The 18,543-nt window shown below is 38.0% G+C and overlaps 1 protein-coding gene across 1 annotated transcript in view; it reads right to left on the bottom strand.

Moving 5' to 3' along the window:
* The window catches only part of csmd1a (CUB and Sushi multiple domains 1a), a 667,584-nt gene that overhangs the window by 269,815 nt on the left and 379,226 nt on the right, over positions 1-18,543 (bottom strand). The window contains exons 4-5 of the mRNA XM_065250481.2: positions 9,604-9,798; positions 7,503-7,710 (exon numbers count right to left, since the gene is read on the bottom strand). Coding sequence (XP_065106553.1) covers positions 7,503-7,710; positions 9,604-9,798 — 403 coding nt within the window. The remainder of the gene's footprint in view (positions 1-7,502; positions 7,711-9,603; positions 9,799-18,543) is intronic.

Below are 18,543 nucleotides of genomic sequence, written 5' to 3'. Positions count from 1 at the left end.
ATGGTTATTTAGTTTTAAGTAGGCCTGATCTTCTCGGGTCCAAAGATACCCGACCCGAAATTAACCAAATCTTTTTTTTTAAAGAACCCGACCCAAGACAAACCCGTGGTCCCACCTGACCCTGACTGGACCCCGAATGTAAACGGCACCGACGTGTGTGCAGCCCCGCATGCAGCAGTCAGAAGAAAGAAACCCTGGTGGCCTCGCAACCAATTTTGGGCGCTGCTCCATTTATTTTCATTTGTTGTCAGATGGCAACACCAAGGTGCATTCAAAATTAACTGACAGGTCTGAGTCAATGAAAATTAACCTAACGCCAGCCACATGATGGAGAGGAGGACAGAGGAGAGGTTGGAGAAGGACACGATGCACACATGTCTGGTTTTCAAGTTACCCGAGACCTGATGCTGATAATATTATATGCTCTGTGTCCAAGGCACAGGTGAAACTTTTAGACCTAAACCTGCTCTGGTCTTGGGTCGAACCTCGGGTACAATTGGGATAAAAGTGATATGTTGCAATAGTTAATTTGAATTACTTGCATTGAACTAGAAAGCTTATGACCAACAAACATTATTTACATAGTCCGATCACAAATGCAACTTCTATTTAACATAATTCAGTTAAATGCATGCAATTTATGTAAATTTAACTGAATAAACCTTATCGCCAAGCCACCTTGCCATTGTTGTCCATCATTTCAATCATTAATTATTGAAGTGCGATTAAAATAGTAATATTTCTGTCAAATACTGTAATTTATTCACTCTCATGTTTTCTGAAGTTCACAATGATCAAGGTTATCTCAAGTAAATCTTATCAAGCCATTACGTAGTAACCGGAACAGTTCTAGATAACAAGATTATGTTTATGAGATTAGGCCATTATTACTGTTACCCAGAGAAATATAAAATTCTTTGGACTATGAAAAGAACATGAACAACCTACATAAACTTCAGCTGGAGCCAAATCCTCCCCGGTATCTCATATAAAGGATCATAAACCTGCATTCAGCTGTAGGCTGGTCTAGCCAAAACCCATTTCTGGGACTTGGAAAAAGCCCCACGCTTTTTGATCGCTTTCTATATTTTTACAGAACATCCCCCGTGCTCTGCTGAATTGGGTGTGTAAATACCCAACCAGTAAAGACAATAGAGACCGTTCAGATGAATAGTAGCAGACTTAAACATATAGACAACAAGAGCCAATGTGCTATCGAGCTATTGATTTCTCCAACGCTTCTGGGGATTTAAGTAAAACACTTCCTGTCTGGAAGCCACAGCATCCGAGGTCACGTGACACAGGTGCAAAGACGATGGAGCCGAGTTATTTTGGCCTTACAGAGGTGGCATTTAACAAACAGGTGCTATGGTTGGTGTGCTATTGTTTCATATGGATTACTGGAACACTGGATCGGTCAGCAGCCTCTGGGCCGAATTTCTCCCATGACATTCAGCAGCATTTTCAATATCGATTCCATTTGGGTGACATTAAAAGGAACCCTGTCCAGATTTTTAATAGGATGAGCAGTATATTTTGATAGCTGAAATCGGGCTGAATATGATGCCCAATCAATCTAAAAGACTCCAAAAGGGCAGCGAGTACTTACGCTCTGATCGATGTTTAGTCTGGTGCTGGTAAATGTGATGGGCGGCGCTGCGCATGTTTCTGTCATAAGAGTCGTTGCTGTGCTGAGATCATTTCATCTGTTTGCTCCATACCCAGTGTTTTATTATTCATCGTGTAACGTTGACGTGGTTTATAGTTGGTAATGAATAATGTCTTGTTGAGAGAAACAATACTGGACCTCTGTTTGTACGGAAGCCGTGAGAGGTCGTGTACTATATTTATTTTTGTTTGCTTGTTTTTTCGTGATCACGAGATAACAAAAGTTGTATTCTTGTGATTCTTGTGTATTCAATAAAACGTGTTGTTTTGTTTTGTAGACAGCAAAAGCACTTTATGAGATTTTACTTGGATCAGAAATTCGCTTAAGCTGAAATAGATTTGTCAATTATTGACAATTTAATAGTGGTGAATTTAGGGACCATCTCTAACGTAACTCCATAATATATACGTTTCTACTTTAAACAGCATTAAATAGGAATGACTTAAAGTAAACAAAGCGTCACAAAACCAACTGTACATTGTTCATGTAGTTGTCATCTATAATGCATCTTTAATGATTTTTGATATTTATTCAAATAAACTGTACATTATGACTTTGGAGATGGTCCCAAAATTTACCAACATCAAACATCCAACTTTATTTATTTATTTATTAAAGGAACAGTATGTAAGAAATGTATATCAATTAATCATAAAATGGCGCTGATATGTCACTAGACATTAAGAAATCATTTTCATTTCAAATATTTATATCACTTACAACAGTGGTCCGGCCAGGATATTGTCATTTAAAAAGTTGCAGCCCTCAACTGATGTTTATGTTGTCATGTTGTGTATTGGCCACCAGTTGTGTGATTCCAGTACCAGTTTTAGCCACAATCCTACATACTGTTCCTTTAAGTCTCCTGGCAATTAGCTACACGTGTGGTAACGGCAAAGACCCCAACTCATATGCATCAGCGGTCCACTTCAAAATAAACTAAATATTATGGACAGGAAATTACATTATAGCATTTGGATTATCATGTCAGGATAGCGAGAAAACAACTTAGCAAGCAAGCAAAAATAAAAATATGGTTGACCTCTTTCGGCTTCTCTATCTTTGTCCATTTCAATTTATAAATACATTTTAAATTGTTTAACATGCAAATAATACAATAATATGATAGAGAAAAAATATCACTGGTCATCTTAAAGGGACACAAGGCAGCATTTTTATGTTAATAAATCATCTTCGTAAGTCGGTATATGGTTAAATGACTCATTACATGACGAATGAAGACTCTCTCGCCCGCCCCTACCGTCTGTAGGAAGAATACCCCACTTGCAAGTTCGCTGTATCTGACCCGGTGTCCTTCAGTCTCGTATAGTCTTAGATATAGAACGCATTTACTCCCAGACACTAGGGGGAGCTAGTAGAGAAATAATACTCAGACTTGCCTTGTGTGCCTTTAAATTTGAACAAACAAATAATTACTAAGAGTAAATAAGATATAATTCATTCTGCACAATAATATAAAAGACAAAAATGTATTTTAAAACATGTGCTTTGGACTACATCAAAACATGTGTCTCTGACAGAAGGTTGAACTACACCCTCATAAGGTGCAGTCTGTGAGCGGTCATAGGTAGGGCGTAATCAATGTGACATCACATTGATAGGGGATCCCCAACATCCTGTTTTGTTGCGGTTTGAAGATTACACGAAGAAAAATAGTTGGATTTAGGGGCTGTCCACACGGAGACGCGTATCACTGTATACGTATAAATTTGTTATCATATTGGCGTTTCATCCACACGGATCCGGCGTTTTGGGAGACTGAATCCACTATTTTTTGAAACCGGGTCCTAAAGTGGATAAATCTGAAACCGACACCCTCGCGGTTTCGTCTGTACAGCCAATTCATATATTTTGTGAAGCGAAAACGTCATCACATCATGTGTCGGAAGCGTCACACGTAACAGCAACAACAATAACGGCGGATTACGTGATTGTGTTCGTGCTACAGAAGCTACTAAAGCCTACTAGCTTTATTACAGCAAAATCTATTGCTTCTATGCAATTGTGGTGACCAACAAGCGATAATGGACAACACCATACGTTGGTTATGCGCATGCTCAAAGTTTTCTTCTCCGTGTATAGTGTATATTTGTGGCAGAATTACAGCACCACATACTGGTCCGGCATATATACTACACCGCTTTCAGTCGGTTTCAGTGGTTTCGTGTTTACGGATTATTTTTTAGAGCAAGGAAAAAAAATGATCGGATAGGGAATGCACCGGCTTCATGTGGACATAGCCTTATATAATAACAGGATGTTTTTGCACACACACTGGTGACTCATTTTCTGATAGAAACACATTTAAAAGTGCATTTTTTTTTAGGTTAGGGGGGCTTTAAGGCTTGTTTATACGTTCGCCTGGCAGTGAGCTTCTGCTGACTGTGCATGCACCTCCCCAAAGTAATACTTGACACACTTGCCAACATAATATTCTTTTAAAAAACAGGGGGTGACTCAGAGTAATTGGCATCAGAAAGCAGCAGAGACAGAAGTGGTTTGACAGATTAACACTTGCATCACGTGGAGTTGATGTCCAAACACCGAATGTTTTTTTTTACTTTTAAACTGACACAGGCGTGGGTTAACTTAAAGGGCACAAGTAAAAATGTAAGTTTGAAGTAATGGTGTGGCGGTGATTATATAACCGTGAGACCGACGGTTATAGTTGAACACTGTCATTAGAACTCTATAACCCCCAAAACCGTATATTTTTTAAAAAGTTTTTTATCATAGAGAATGTTGAAATACTGAAACAGTCTGTGTTATTAATGGTCTATGTCGTTTTCAACTGTATTTGATTCCTATAACAGGCGAACGTCGCAAAACGCACCCCCCACCCTGGACGGTTATGTTCACACCGTCCCATTTGACTCACGTCATAACCATCATCACCAATTCTGAAACTGGCACACCCCTAGTTTGTAGTATAAAAACGTTGTGTAATGAAGCAAACTTATGTTCAAAACTGGCAGTGCATGTGTTCACTATTCACTAGGAAAAGTTAATTGCAAAAGTATTGGGAACCAATTATTGGTCATTACGTCACTGTCTTTCACTTCCTATTGAATCGTTTTATGTTTGGAAGGCTTCCAAAAATCATCAAAATGTAAAATGGACAGAAGTGACATTATTATTTGCAATTGTTTGTGTGATGATTAATTGTCTGTCAAGATTTCAAAAAGCTTCCATCCTTCATAGCCTGAAATGTCTAAATAGTATGCTGCTGCTGTTTATAGTAAAAATAAACATCCTGGTATTACTATTCTCATTCAGTGTAAATAGACTGTGCCGTTATTTCATCAGCAGCCCGGTAAAGTAATGTTATTGCACTCTTTCAGTGACTTTGTGTAATTTCAAGCCTGTGTTTTGGTGAAGCGGAAAGCAAATTTATTTGCGAGGGTGCCGAAGCGACCGCGCTGTCTCCGTGCTTTGCGCGTCAAGAGTAAGGACATGTTTATTCACTGAGCTTGAAGTTAATAGAGTTCAGACAGACTCATCCTGCACGATGCTCTCTCAGTAAGCTCTGACTTACCATTTGGCCAGGATTGCAAACATTTAAGGAGACGGAAAAGAATTGAGAAGCATCCATTTGATGAAAAGAAGTAAAGAGAAACGGGTGGGGAGAGGAAACAAGAGAAAGCATTAAAGCGACGAGTGCCGGTCATCAAACTGACAAATCCAGAAACAAATTCAAACAGTGGCAGCGCAAGTGATCTGTTTTCTAAATAAAGTGTGAGATCATTTGTTATACTACCTCATTTCCACCAGGGTTTACTCTATACTCTAAAAAAAGCAGTGGGTTATTTTTAACCCAGCATTGGGTCAAAAATGGATGAACTGGGTTGTTTCAACCAAAAATGCTGGGTTGTTTTAATTAATTGTTGGGTCAAATCAGGGGCGCGCTGGCCATCTGGAGCACCGGGACATTTCCCGGTCTACCTGCGGTGCAGTCAGCTCAGCTTGACATGTGATAGGCTGTTGAATGAATGACGGACCTCTGAAAATCTACCATTCATGCAATCGCGGACCTTGGGGGTGCAAAAATGCCACATGTCCCAATATCAGCCACACAGTGAAGGCACAAAGGATGATAAAAAGCGCTGGCCACAGATGCAGACGAAATGCTGCAAAATCATAATGTTCGCGACACACGCCAGTCGTCCTTCTCTGCAGGATGCAATAAAACCGCTTAACCAATCACAGCGCACTATTTCACATTGTAAACATTAATGGTGGCGCTTTGAATACACACTACTTTTCCTCATCTACTTTGTACTTGTTGATCAACAAACAAAAACAAAATAATAATTTTGATGGCATTGATAAACCTGTGGTGGTTTTCTAAGAATTGTAAGCCATCAAAATCTAATGATTTACGTGAGAGGCACAAAAATGGGATACAAAAAAAATGCAGACTGTTGCTTGTTCTCACACAACAGCATCAACTTCTGTCATGCTAACACATTGACCCCAGAGGATCTTATGAAAAACTTTCAATTATTTTACTCAAAGTCAATGAAAATCAAACAGGACCAAAGCATTTTATAGCTGATCGCTGTCAAAAAAGTTCAGCGTCGAGACGACATCCCAAATAACCGCAGCAATGACAACGATGAATGCACATTAATATATTGATACAATAGATTTCTAGCATTTAAAAAAAAAAATTGTCATGGATTTATTGCATTTAGTGGGGAAAAAAATCAGATTTTATGATAAATATTTCAAAATCAAATTATGGATTTGAATTTTTAATGTTATTATAACCTAAAGATGCTATGTGAAAGTTTGTAACAGAAAATAGTGGTTTTCATCTTGTCACTTTCTTGGTAGAGAAAACACATTTTACCCAAACTAGTCAAAATGGATTTATTGTGATTTGGAACCAAACTTCATATATTGTATCCTTCTTATTAAGATCACTTGTTGGTCAGTCCCATTTTTCATATTTTGTAATCTGCATAAATTACCACCCAGATGAACACAGTGGCCGAATTTGTAATTTGTCTGGTTGTCCACCTGTTATATTAACTAATAATATAAGCCTACATTAGCAAATCTGGTGCATTACATAAACAGGGTGGTGGTGGCGGTAGCAGTGAAGGTGGCCTGGGATGGATCATATTCTTGGTGAATTATTTGCTCAGTACGCCACTGGGTCAAATATAAACATTTTGTGGGTTAACCCAACTTCTGCGTTTGTCCCTGTTTGACCCAACGCTGGGTTGAAAATAGCCCAGCATTTTTAGAGCGTAGAATATAACCTGATTTATAAACGCCCTCTCTGGATGGGACAAGTTTTCCCTTATGAGGTTAGGTACAGTAAATTTTTCTTTTACTGACATACGGGTAAGTGATTTTAAACTAATAGATCAGTCATAAATGAAAAATCTGTCTGAATGCAAGCTTTAAAAATCTCGGTATTTATTTTTCTGTCACGTCTTGTTTTTCATAAATGTCCTTTTGGGTTATTCTTGGTACTAGTTTATATTTAATGAATAACTAATTGCAAGATTTTCTATGTGGTTTCAGTTTTTTGGAACCAGAGCTGTATTTCATTAGTTTCATTAAAAGACATCCAGGCATATAAAACCTTCATAACACCCACAGCTGAACAATATTTTCTTCAATTTTAGTTAAAAAACCTCAACTCTTAATCAGTACATGAAAGGACACATGGAACTCATTTACAAAACGAATGCCATCTAAACATTACTTTTTAAGTCAGACACTTTACTCCATAGTGATTCTGAGACATAAGAGATAACAGATTGGGACATTACACAGCACCAGAGGTCAGTTCACTCACCATATTGAAGGGGCTTCTGTGCCACTGATCTCTAGAAAGTCATATCTGTCCTCCAGCTGGAAGTCTGTGAAGACCAGAGCGATGGTGTCTCCTGGCTCAGCGAGAATACTCCACGTGCAGTCAGCATTGTTCTCGTACTCTGAAGGAAAATGCGGACTTGATATTGTCCCTGTTGTTCCTCTTAATGTCCCACCACATGAGCCTTCAGCTGGACACAAAAAGTTTACATTTCAGATGTTCAGTGTTTGAGGCTTAATCAATTTGTTACATTTACAGTAAATAGCACTTTTCTGCAGCACGCATATGAAAGGAGGATTCTTCTCAACCATCACCAATATGCAGCATCCACCCGTAGGATGCGATGGCAGCCATATTGCTCCAGAATGGCCACCACACACCAACTTATTAGTGAAGATGAGACTGAGTGATATATGGGGATAATTGTTAAGCCAATGGTTTAACATCTTATCTGAAGGATGGTGCTTTTTGACAATAAAGTGTCCCCGTCACACATAGGGTGAGCACCCCTACCAGCAGCAACCTAGTTTTCACAGGAGTTCTCCCATTCAAGTACTGTCCAAGGGTGATATGACTGCTGGCCACCTCTTTTGATGAAAGAAAATATCACAACTTTTCCAATCCTTATGTTGGGTACACACCAAAAGATTTTTTTACATTTTATAAGATTTTCAAAATGTGATAAACCACAAATCTGAAGATAAAAAAAAATTTTGCTCCTAAAGTGTGTGGTGTGCCATGATGTGTGAAAGACAGCACACCACACACAAACAGATTTTCAACCAGAGTCTCGACTGTGAACACAGGAAATCTTGCGAGACTTCAGAATAAGCATGGCAACGATATGCAGGAAGAAATTTCAATGATAGTGTTTGGAATGATTTTCAACAAAAATTCAAGGGAAAAAAGAAAAGGGTTTGGGTGAAGTCATGGAGACAGCGGGAACATGGTCTGTACAAGTTCACTTTGCATCAACTTCACTTTGTGCTGCGCCATGACTGCTTCCATGATCTCACTTTCTGATTGGATATTGTTTAGTTTCACGTGATAATCTCAAGAGCGTGCACGTTTGTCCTCGGGGTCCCCCCACACATCAGGATTTCTGATTGTAAATATTAAACATGTTTAATATTTGCGATTTGCGTTCTGCGCGGCTCCGATGTGCTTCCGCTCAGGTTCGGAGAGCCTTAACACACCTCAGACCAAGGGAAAATGTGATATGATTATCTGTAGGGACATAGCTTAGATTGTCAGAAGGGGGTAAATCAGTCCAAAATCAGCCCAATTATCTTTTGGTGTGTACCCAGCATTTCTGTGCATTCACAAGAGCATCACAGTGGCCGGAAGTCATTCATTTTCAATGAGAGCCGGCGGTGAGCAGCGGTGCCTCATGTACGGTTTGAACGTCGAGGAGAATTGAAATCAGTTCAACTTTATGGTTAAGAGGTTTTCAGAGAATGCATTTGAACATCAGAGCGTCCACAACACCTTTTCTATAGCGTCATTGGCAGGGCATCCGGAGCTTTTATTGATGCTCTTGCCGGTGGCGGTGTGAATGCACAGTTAAGGTTTACTTGAAATGGATTTTTAAAAGCTTCACCAGATGGATTTGCAAAAACAATAATTTCCTGAACCCCCCTCATGTTTTTTTATTGGTTGTTTGGTATTCAGACAAATTTAGTCAGTTTAAATCTAGAATAAAGATTTATCATTTTAAGTTAAACTTCCTATTTGGAAACCGACAGGCAATTTTTATTACAGTAAGTATTACAATATTGTCTCTACTGTGTGTACTAACATTTCTCGTAAGATTCCTTTGCAATAAGACAAAAATTTAAACAAGAAGAAGATACCTCATTTAACAAAACAAATCATAAGCTTTATATTTTAAAGTAATCTCTTGTTGACCTTTTACCGTAAACCTGTCCCCAGGTGTTTTTTTTATTTACATAGGAAATAAATAATTTTTAAATAAATGTTTAAAACATGAACCAAACAGCTACTAATTAATTTTCTATGAAACATTTCCAGGTTTTCCATGATTGTGGAAACTGTTGAGCCATTTAATCATGGGACACCTTACCTCTACAAAATGGTGCTGGAAAGTCCCATGATGCACCACTTCCTGGGCTCACTATGCATGTGAGGATCGCATGCCCCTCCAAAACATATCCCATCACACAACTGTAGCGGATCTTGTCGCCAACATTGTATCTGGACCCGTGGATGATTCCTCTTGGTATCAACCCTGGATTTCCACAGGTGTGACTGGGTAGCACTGCAACAGAAAGCAAAAAAGGGGTCAGAAATAAGTTTCTACATCACGCTGTGCCTTTCGCTCCTTGTTTGTTCTTTTCAACAAACTCTGGAGATCTCAGTCTCTCTGTGAGTCTTAACAGAGCGCGCAAACATCTGAAGCTGGTCTTGTGATCCAAACGTGAGTAGTGCATTTTTTATGATCACGATGCTGTTTGAAGGTAAGCATTTCATGTTGACAACACAAGCGCCTGATTCAGTACTGCACTCCATTCATCTGCGTGGACTCTTCAAAGAGAATCCATGCAAAACATCTAAGACTTGAGTCGGTGGAGGAAGCACAATCTCAAAAATGGGCCTATTGATGGCACATTATAAAACGTTTTGGCTTGACTCATGAACATTAATTGTGTGACGTCAATTTCAACCAGTAGATCTGACTATTTTGCTAAATACCTGTAAACACACTGGAGTTAGCATCTCGCTGCTAATGTGTTGCTAACATGAATGTTTGCCAAAAGCTTCAGATTAAAATAAGCCTTTTCTCGACAGCTGACTTAAACTTTTTATCTGTAGTGAGGCTAAGCAAACAAACTAACAAAAAGTAAAAAAAGAGTATAAAGAGAAATGCCAAGCCCTCTAACAAAACAACACTCCCTTGACTTTAAAGTTCAAAGCTAATTGGTCAGATCTGTCACATTGTAGAGAAACAAGCTCTTTAACTGCTTCAGTTTATTGTTCACATACACAAAGTTTTGAAAGCTGAATTCTGCCAGTATGCCAGCCCTACTTTTATAGTGTTACACCGTTTCCCCTGATGATTTGATGGGAATAAGTTTCCTCATGGTTTTGCCTGATTGGATTGAGCTTAAACATGCTTTTACCTTAAAGTAATAGTCCATTTTCTTAAAAGAAAAATCCAGATAATTTACTCTCCACCATGTCATCCAAAATGTTGATGTCTTTCTTTGTTCAGTCGAGAAGAAATTTTGTTTTTTGAGAAAAACATTGCAGGATTTTTCTAATTTTAATGGACTTTAATAGACACCAACAATTAACACTTAAATCAACACGTAACAGTTTTTTACAACGGAGTTTCAAAGGACTCTAAATGATCCCAAACGAGGCATAAGGGTCTTATCCAGCGAAACGATATAACAAATATACACTTTTAAAGCACAACTTCTCATCTATCTCCGGTCCTGAAAGCGTCAGCGTGACCTCACGCAATACGTCATGACGTCAAGAGGTCACAGAGGACGAACGCGAAACTCGGCCCCAGTGTTTACAAGTGTGTTGAAAGAGGACCGTTCCTACGTTGTTGTATGTCAACTGATACTAATTAATGTCTTTGTGTCGGTTTATTGTTTACAATGGTCCGCAAATGTACGTTTTATATATGTAACACGTGACCTCCCTACGTCACTACGCATTTACGTTAGGTCGCGCTGGACCGGATCTAGACGAGAAGTTGTGCTTTTAAAGTGTATATTTGTTATTTTTCATGTCAAAAATGACAATCGTTTTGCTAGATAAGACCCTTATGCCTCGTTTGGGATCGTTTAGAGTCCTTTGAAACTCCGTTGAAAAAAACTGTTACGTGTTGAGTTAAGTATTAAATGTTGGGTTCTATTAAAGTCCATTAAAATGAGAAAAATCCTGCAATGTTTTCCTCAAAAAACATAATTTCATCTCGACTGAACAAAGAAAGACATCAACATTTTGGATGACATGGTGGTGAGTAAATTATCTGGATTTTTCTTTTAAGAAAATGGAATATTCCTTTAACCTTTACAAAAGCTAATGATAAAGAATCCTTTATTTCAGCATCAGTCTCTTGATGCTGTAGACGTCAGGACTTTACTGAATCTAAACAGAAAGAAAAACCTCTGTGTTCAAGGTTAAGTGCTCTTGAAATCGAATTAGCTTTGGGTTTGCAACTTTACATCTATATAATGAATCCTGGGAGGCTAGCATGTGCCGCCAGCCTTCATCTCTACTGACGCACAAATCCAATGCCATTTCTTTGACTGTACAGGATACAGTATTTACAGTACAGTACAGAAAGATGCATGCGATGTTTGGAACAACTATTTACACATTTGCTATCCCAACAGATTTCCTACCAATAAATAGCATTTATTGCATAAAACAATGAGCCAAATACAGTTTATAGTTACAGCTAAGGATATTTTGAAACTTCCATGTTGCTTTTATGCAAACATTGACGGTTTCCTAGGGTGCAAAATGACTGAAGGGCACCTATCGTGCAGGGCTCTCATTCCAATGGGGTGACAGGTCTGGTACTAGGCTTGCTGAACTGAGGGGCAGTCAGGAATTTTGGGCAGCCATGTGGTCAGCCATAACACTCAAAGTTAACATACTGTAAATATCAAACAAATCTGGAGGTTTTACTTTATTTGTCTCCCTCAAACAGAAAATCCATAATTCATATTCTGTGTCTTAACAATGTCAGCAAACGCAGAGGGAATTAAGGAGACTTTTCTGGACATATTTTCTGGACTCGATCAAATTATAAAAGTTTTGAATGTCAACATTGTATAGATATGATGCAATATGTGGCGTCAATTCATCTTTAGCCAAAGTATGGCAGATTCTGGTGATGTAATTCGATCTTACTTCCTCAATGTTACAGACCCATAGGCTTCGTCTTCATTCATTTCTGTCTCTATCATATATGCGGCTTCAGCAACCATGCTCAAATATCACAACAAAGCACAACGCTTTAAATAATCTATTGATGAGAACATCATTAAAGCAATTTGACAAATTGACATGCATGACATTTCGTCAAAAGGTTATCCTGTTTGCGGAGAGAAACAACATCAGACAAAAGCACAAGCCCTTTAATATTGTAGGTGTGAGTTGTGACGAGTCTAGAGATAAATCACACTGCTTTGTTCATAACACAACAAATTAGATATATTATAATACAACGTAACATTATAAAACACCACGTTTAACCTTACGATGACCTTGCAGAGTAAAAGCTCCTTCTGAACTTAAAAATTCAATTTTTGCGTTTGAAGTTTTTCTCAAACGCAAGCTAGATGAGGTGACAAGAATGACAAAAATGCCAAAATTTTATTTTAAAACTGCATGTGATGCACAGCTGTTACAATACAGAATATTTACTGTATAATCATCTTATATGATTTATATGTACTATATATCATGCTACAACCATAGCTGCACATATTGAAAGCTGCTGGAGACTTGCCATTGGCTGTTGTATTTGAATAAATAATGAGGTTAGTTTAAAAAAAGGGTTAGGGGCTCTTTTGGGGATATTTTACTATGAATATAACAGTTTCTTATATGTGTTGTGTTATTACATTTATGTAAAATCTGCTGTTGTAGAGAATAGCATTCCTTTACTGTGCTTTAAATACTGCTGAAGAGACCACTGAGCGTTGGTGGGCGGGAGCTAATTTAAATATTGTTTGCCAACAAGGGATGCTATTTATGTAAGAGGCAGTACTTTTTTTATGGTTGGCTTGACATTTTTGGGGCGGCAGAGGGGAAATCCATACACCCGGCCTTGTGAGGAGTATACACCAAATGCTGAAGTTGAATAAATTGCGTGAGTAAATTACATTCAAAGTCAATGCAAACAGACAAATAGACACGAATAGACGCAAACTGACACAATTTGGATGGCACAAATGCCGCAAAAACGCACCTATTCACCTCAAATGCATCTTAACTCAAAATTTGCATGACACGAAATTTATTCTCGCAAGTAATCTAATGCGAGGAACTCAATACTTCGCGTTCTGTGTGTATGCAGCATGTCAAATCGCATGACTTTTCCCTGACTTTGACTGACTAAAAAGCTGAATTTTCATAACCTAGAATGTATGGAAAAACATCTTAAAATTAACATTTTCCTGGCATATACTTAACAGGTACAGATAACTGCATTTCATTTAAAGGGGTAGATCAACCAAAAATAAAAATTCTATCATCATTTACTCTCTCTCATGTTGTTACAAACCTGTATAAACACAAAGGAAGATATTTTGAGAAATGTTTATAACCAAACCAATTAGAGGCCCCGTTGATTTTCATTGAATTCTTTTTATCCCACTATGGAAGTCAATGGGGCTTGTGATCAGTTCGGTTTCAAAAACCTCATTCACACATAACTTTGGTCCCAGAAAATACCTGAAAATTGCCAGACAAGCCTCTGTGTGAACGTAAATTTACTGGGATCGCTCCCGGGAAGTGGACATAGTAAGATAACCATAAAACCCTCTGTGTGAAGTGAGTTGAACTCACTTCCGGTTCCATAGTCCCAAAGTCAATGTTTTTTTAATGGGGTTTTGCTTAATCTCAAGAACTTGGGTTAACACATCCCAATGTATTTTCATGTTTTATTATATAACACACACCAGTAATCCCCCACTCGTGACTTTTTAAAGCTTTAAAGGAGTGATTCCCAATCTTGGTCCTCGAGGACCCCTCCCAGAATGTTTTAGATGTCTCCTTATTCAACACACCTGATTTAACTCATAAGCTTGTTAATGAGACACGTTTACCATTTTGTAAGAAGACTAATAATTTGAATCAGGTGTTTGAAATAAGAAGATATCTGAAACTTTCTGTGAGGGGGTCCTTGAGGACCAGGATTGGGAAGCTTTGCTTTAAAGTGTCTTTAAATGGCTGGTTGCTAACAAGTAGCTACATGGGACAACAGACTTTGTCTGAGACTTTAAACGTCATCACGCGTGAAGATCTCAAAAACAACGCACCACTAGCCTGTTTGTGGAGTGAGCGAGTTAGAAATGGCAATTTATTGCATGTGTCAAAAGCAAACGTCTATGAAACATTTCTTTAAAAACGTGCTTGAATTGATCCGAGAGAAAATCATCCATCAGCTCACCGGTAGCAGTATAAAAGCATGCGAAATGCACTTATTCAAATACAGCAATACTGTTTTATATAAAAAATGTACATATCTAAATATTTATTCATTTATTATTTATTTTTGTGTTATGGTGACATTAAAAAACTTGCCTAGGGCACCAATAGAGTCAGGGGTGGCCCTGAACATATAATGTGTTAAATTAAAATACCGTAACAACTAACATGAGCCTACTTGAAGATCTTCTTAAAAGCACAATAGTGCACTTTCATGAGCATTTTCACCTCACACTCTGGTGACTTTGACTCGCAAGCTTTGTGAGTCATTGAAGGATTCTTGAAAAAATCAAGCATCTCTCTTTTCAAAGACGACTTTTATGAACTATACATACATTGTGATCCTCCAAACAGGAGAGGCGCCTGGAGAAATGGATGTAGATGTTGCATAACCTTTGTGGCAGCTTACAAAGCTAAATCTAGAGGCTGACATTTAAGAACTGAATGTTGATTTAGTTGTGTGCTATACCTGACTCAAGAGGTCTCTCACTGTAGGAATATATTTTTACTGGTTTCTTATTTAGGGAGAATGCAGAAAAAAATATAAAAATATCAAACAATAAAATAATATAAACAACAAAAAATCAAAAAATTACTCAACTCTAATAAACTGGAATTAAGATTAAAGTAATGTCAGCCAGAGGATGTGAGCAGAGACGAGCTGTGAAAATGTCCGCTTCCTGCTCAGGTGGGTGTTTGCTAACCCCGCTCCACCGCTCAAAGTCGCACCAGACCACTTCGCTCAATTCTGCTCACCTACAATTTCATCCCGCCCCGGTTAAATCGCTCCACGTTCGCACCTGCCATTTTCAACCGAAGCATTACGCCTGGGACACACTGCCTGCGTGTCAGACGTTGAGCAGGTTTATTGCATGACTGCTGCCGAAAAATCCGCTGTTGCGATGTGGTTGGACCACACCTGTTATGCGCATATCCCACAGGCAGTGTGTCAGAGCAATGCAAGCGGCTGTGATACCCACGCTGCTGTCTGCGAGCTGAATTAACAAGCGCGCTGGACAGAACGGAAGAGATTACACACTTTTTAGTATGACGTTAACGGTAGGCTAATCTCTCTAGTCTTACATTATCTAAATATCCATTTCTCTATTTTAACTGTCTGTGACAGTTAGACAAACAATTTTTGAAGTCTAGGCTGCCAGTTTTGTTAATTGTTGAAGGCACAGGTGAATTCTGGGTAGATTTGTAAATGCCCTAGACTCGTGGTATGAGCGGTATCAGAGTGAAACCGGAGCGAAACAGAGCAATTGATCCGGCCTCGCTCGCTCCCCGCTACGCGCCGCTTACATGCTTTGGTGTCAGCCAACGATGCAAACCAGTTGACCACCTAGAGTACTACTGTACTATATGTGGACAAACTTGATACAATTTATCAAATTAAACTGACACGAACTGTTTAAAATGACCCATTCTGATCATACACCTATTCTGGACAAATTCTAAGGTTTTCTCCATAAACAATGCTATCCCGTAATGCACTGTAAGACACTCCAAAGTACACAAAACAAGACATAAAAATGTAATTGCATTTATATTCAAACAAGCTCAATCCAAATGTACTATCTTACTCAATATTTGAGGGTTTTGTATTTTATTTACTTTTTATTCATGCATTTTCCGCACGCTTACACCAAACTATTAAAAGCAATTGTAAATCAAGTCTCCTATGTGGTTTATGTGCACGATGCCTACAGTGTTTCAAATTTGTTGCTTAATGAGGTCCCATTTCGGTTAGGATGCTGCCTGTGTAGGGGGTATAGTAAACAATCCAGCGCTAACAAGTTTTTGAAACAGAGCCATATACTGTAGATTCAGATTGTTTAATCATGTCTGTTTCTGGCCAGATCTTGTTTTGGCAGCAAAGTGATGAACACCACGTAGAAGCTGTCAATCTAGCTTTAACAAATTCATGGCATTTTAAATTACAAAGTAAAATAGACAACATTTGGAAGGATGCGCATTCGAGTCAGCTCTGTACTGTGTAGGGTCTCATTTGAATCCATCCACTTGTGCGCTTTAGCCATGTTATTACCACAAGCAAACAGATATTTGCATGCACGCGTAAACAGGCAAGACATACTTGGTGCCGCATTATTCACATCACCTCCAAATCGTGTCCTAAACTGAGGTGGATAAACTGAGGAAAGATGCATCAACACAACACGGTGATTTTTGAATAGCTTTTTCTTGGCATAACTGTACATTCATATTCATGGCATTGCACTCAGCTCCAGTGAAAAATCTGTGTCCCAGTAGACGCAGGATGGAGCAAACCAGCCTATGAAAATGTTGTCTGGCTCTATTTTAAGCATTTAGAACTTGCAATTGATTTAACCTAGAATAATTCATTGTGGAAATGTCTGTCCACTGAGATCTCAGTCTACTGGAATAGCTCTGTTCATTAATCCTACTTTCAAATTGGTCTGCTCTGCTGTGCTGGATTCAGAGAATGTTTGGAAACTATTTGATTTATTGTGTGATTAATGATAGCTGAAGGCCATTTTGAGAACATTTAAATAAATAGGAAACAAGTATTTTTATTTATTTATGCTGATTTTATCAATGCCTCATCATGGAGTTATTAATCATAAGTTAGATTATTTTGCCACCATGCTGCTTTAGAAGATATGTTTACGAATGTTGTTGATTTTATTGTCTTATATGTATGATAGTATTTTGATAATTAAAAATAATAAAAATGTGTGATTCTCGTGAAATTAGACTTATGATGTGTTTGATAAAAAAGTAAATGCTATCAAAATAAGAAGCATACAGTTACAAACATCTCTTCATGTACTATTTTTGCACATGATTTCAAATGACATCATACAAACCAATTTTGTTGTTTTTCCACATTTAAGGGGAACATATTCATTACCGCAATGTGTCCATGACTGGATTTGGGTTCTTTGACATGGAAATATTTATAATTAAAAAAATCTAAAAAAATAAAAATCTTCAGTGCATGTTATACTATAAACATTTACTGTAAAGAAACATGTGGTATTTGGTGATCATTGGTAAATGTAGAGACAATAATAAGGAATATAAATGTGTCCATGATCAATTTTCTCATCCTCCGCAACAATTTTCTATCATTGCTTAAGCCCTCAAGGAACTAACATTTAAAAAAAAAGTTGGAAGGGACATAATTGACTGTGACACTTAAGATGGCTACCAGGTAAGCAGTTCTTATTTTTTCTCTCCAGATAAAAGTTGAAATTTTGTTTGTCATAGTACCTAGACAACTTTTTAGTTCTCATTACCGAAACATGAGTTTGTAAATGCATATATTTCATGTAATATCATGTTGCGGTAATGACAATTTTTGATAAACTTTAAATAATTCTATAGGAAATATTTTTTAAATGCTCTAAAAATAATGGTTATAGTAAGTTCAGACCTTAATCTTACATGTGCAAAAAAAAAAAAAACAATGGCTTCAATGCTTCTGATACTGGACACCTTCTAAATCTGGATTTCGTGACAATCACCCTAATGTGTTAGATTATCAGACATATAACCAATCAAGATGTACAGCCAAAAATGTTTATTGTTATCAGGGTGTGATTTGCTTGGGGGGAGATGGTGGGGACTATCCCCCCTCTGGTCTTTATATCCCACCTCTGATCAATAATTGTTTTAATCCCGTTGGGGACAAAATGTACCCCCCCCCATGATTAATGGTCATCAAATGGCTATAGAAATGATTAAATATTATTTAATTTGAGTAGAAAAGCTGCTAGCAATAGTGTAAACAACCGTAAAATCAAAAATGGAGTCTTACTGTCAGCGCTTCTGTTCC

The sequence above is a fragment of the Paramisgurnus dabryanus genome, chromosome 20, assembly GCF_030506205.2.
Source record: "Paramisgurnus dabryanus chromosome 20, PD_genome_1.1, whole genome shotgun sequence".
Lineage (NCBI taxonomy): Eukaryota > Metazoa > Chordata > Actinopteri > Cypriniformes > Cobitidae > Paramisgurnus > Paramisgurnus dabryanus.
Note: the sequence above shows the minus strand (reverse complement) of the source record. Positions and strands in the feature narration are given on the sequence as shown.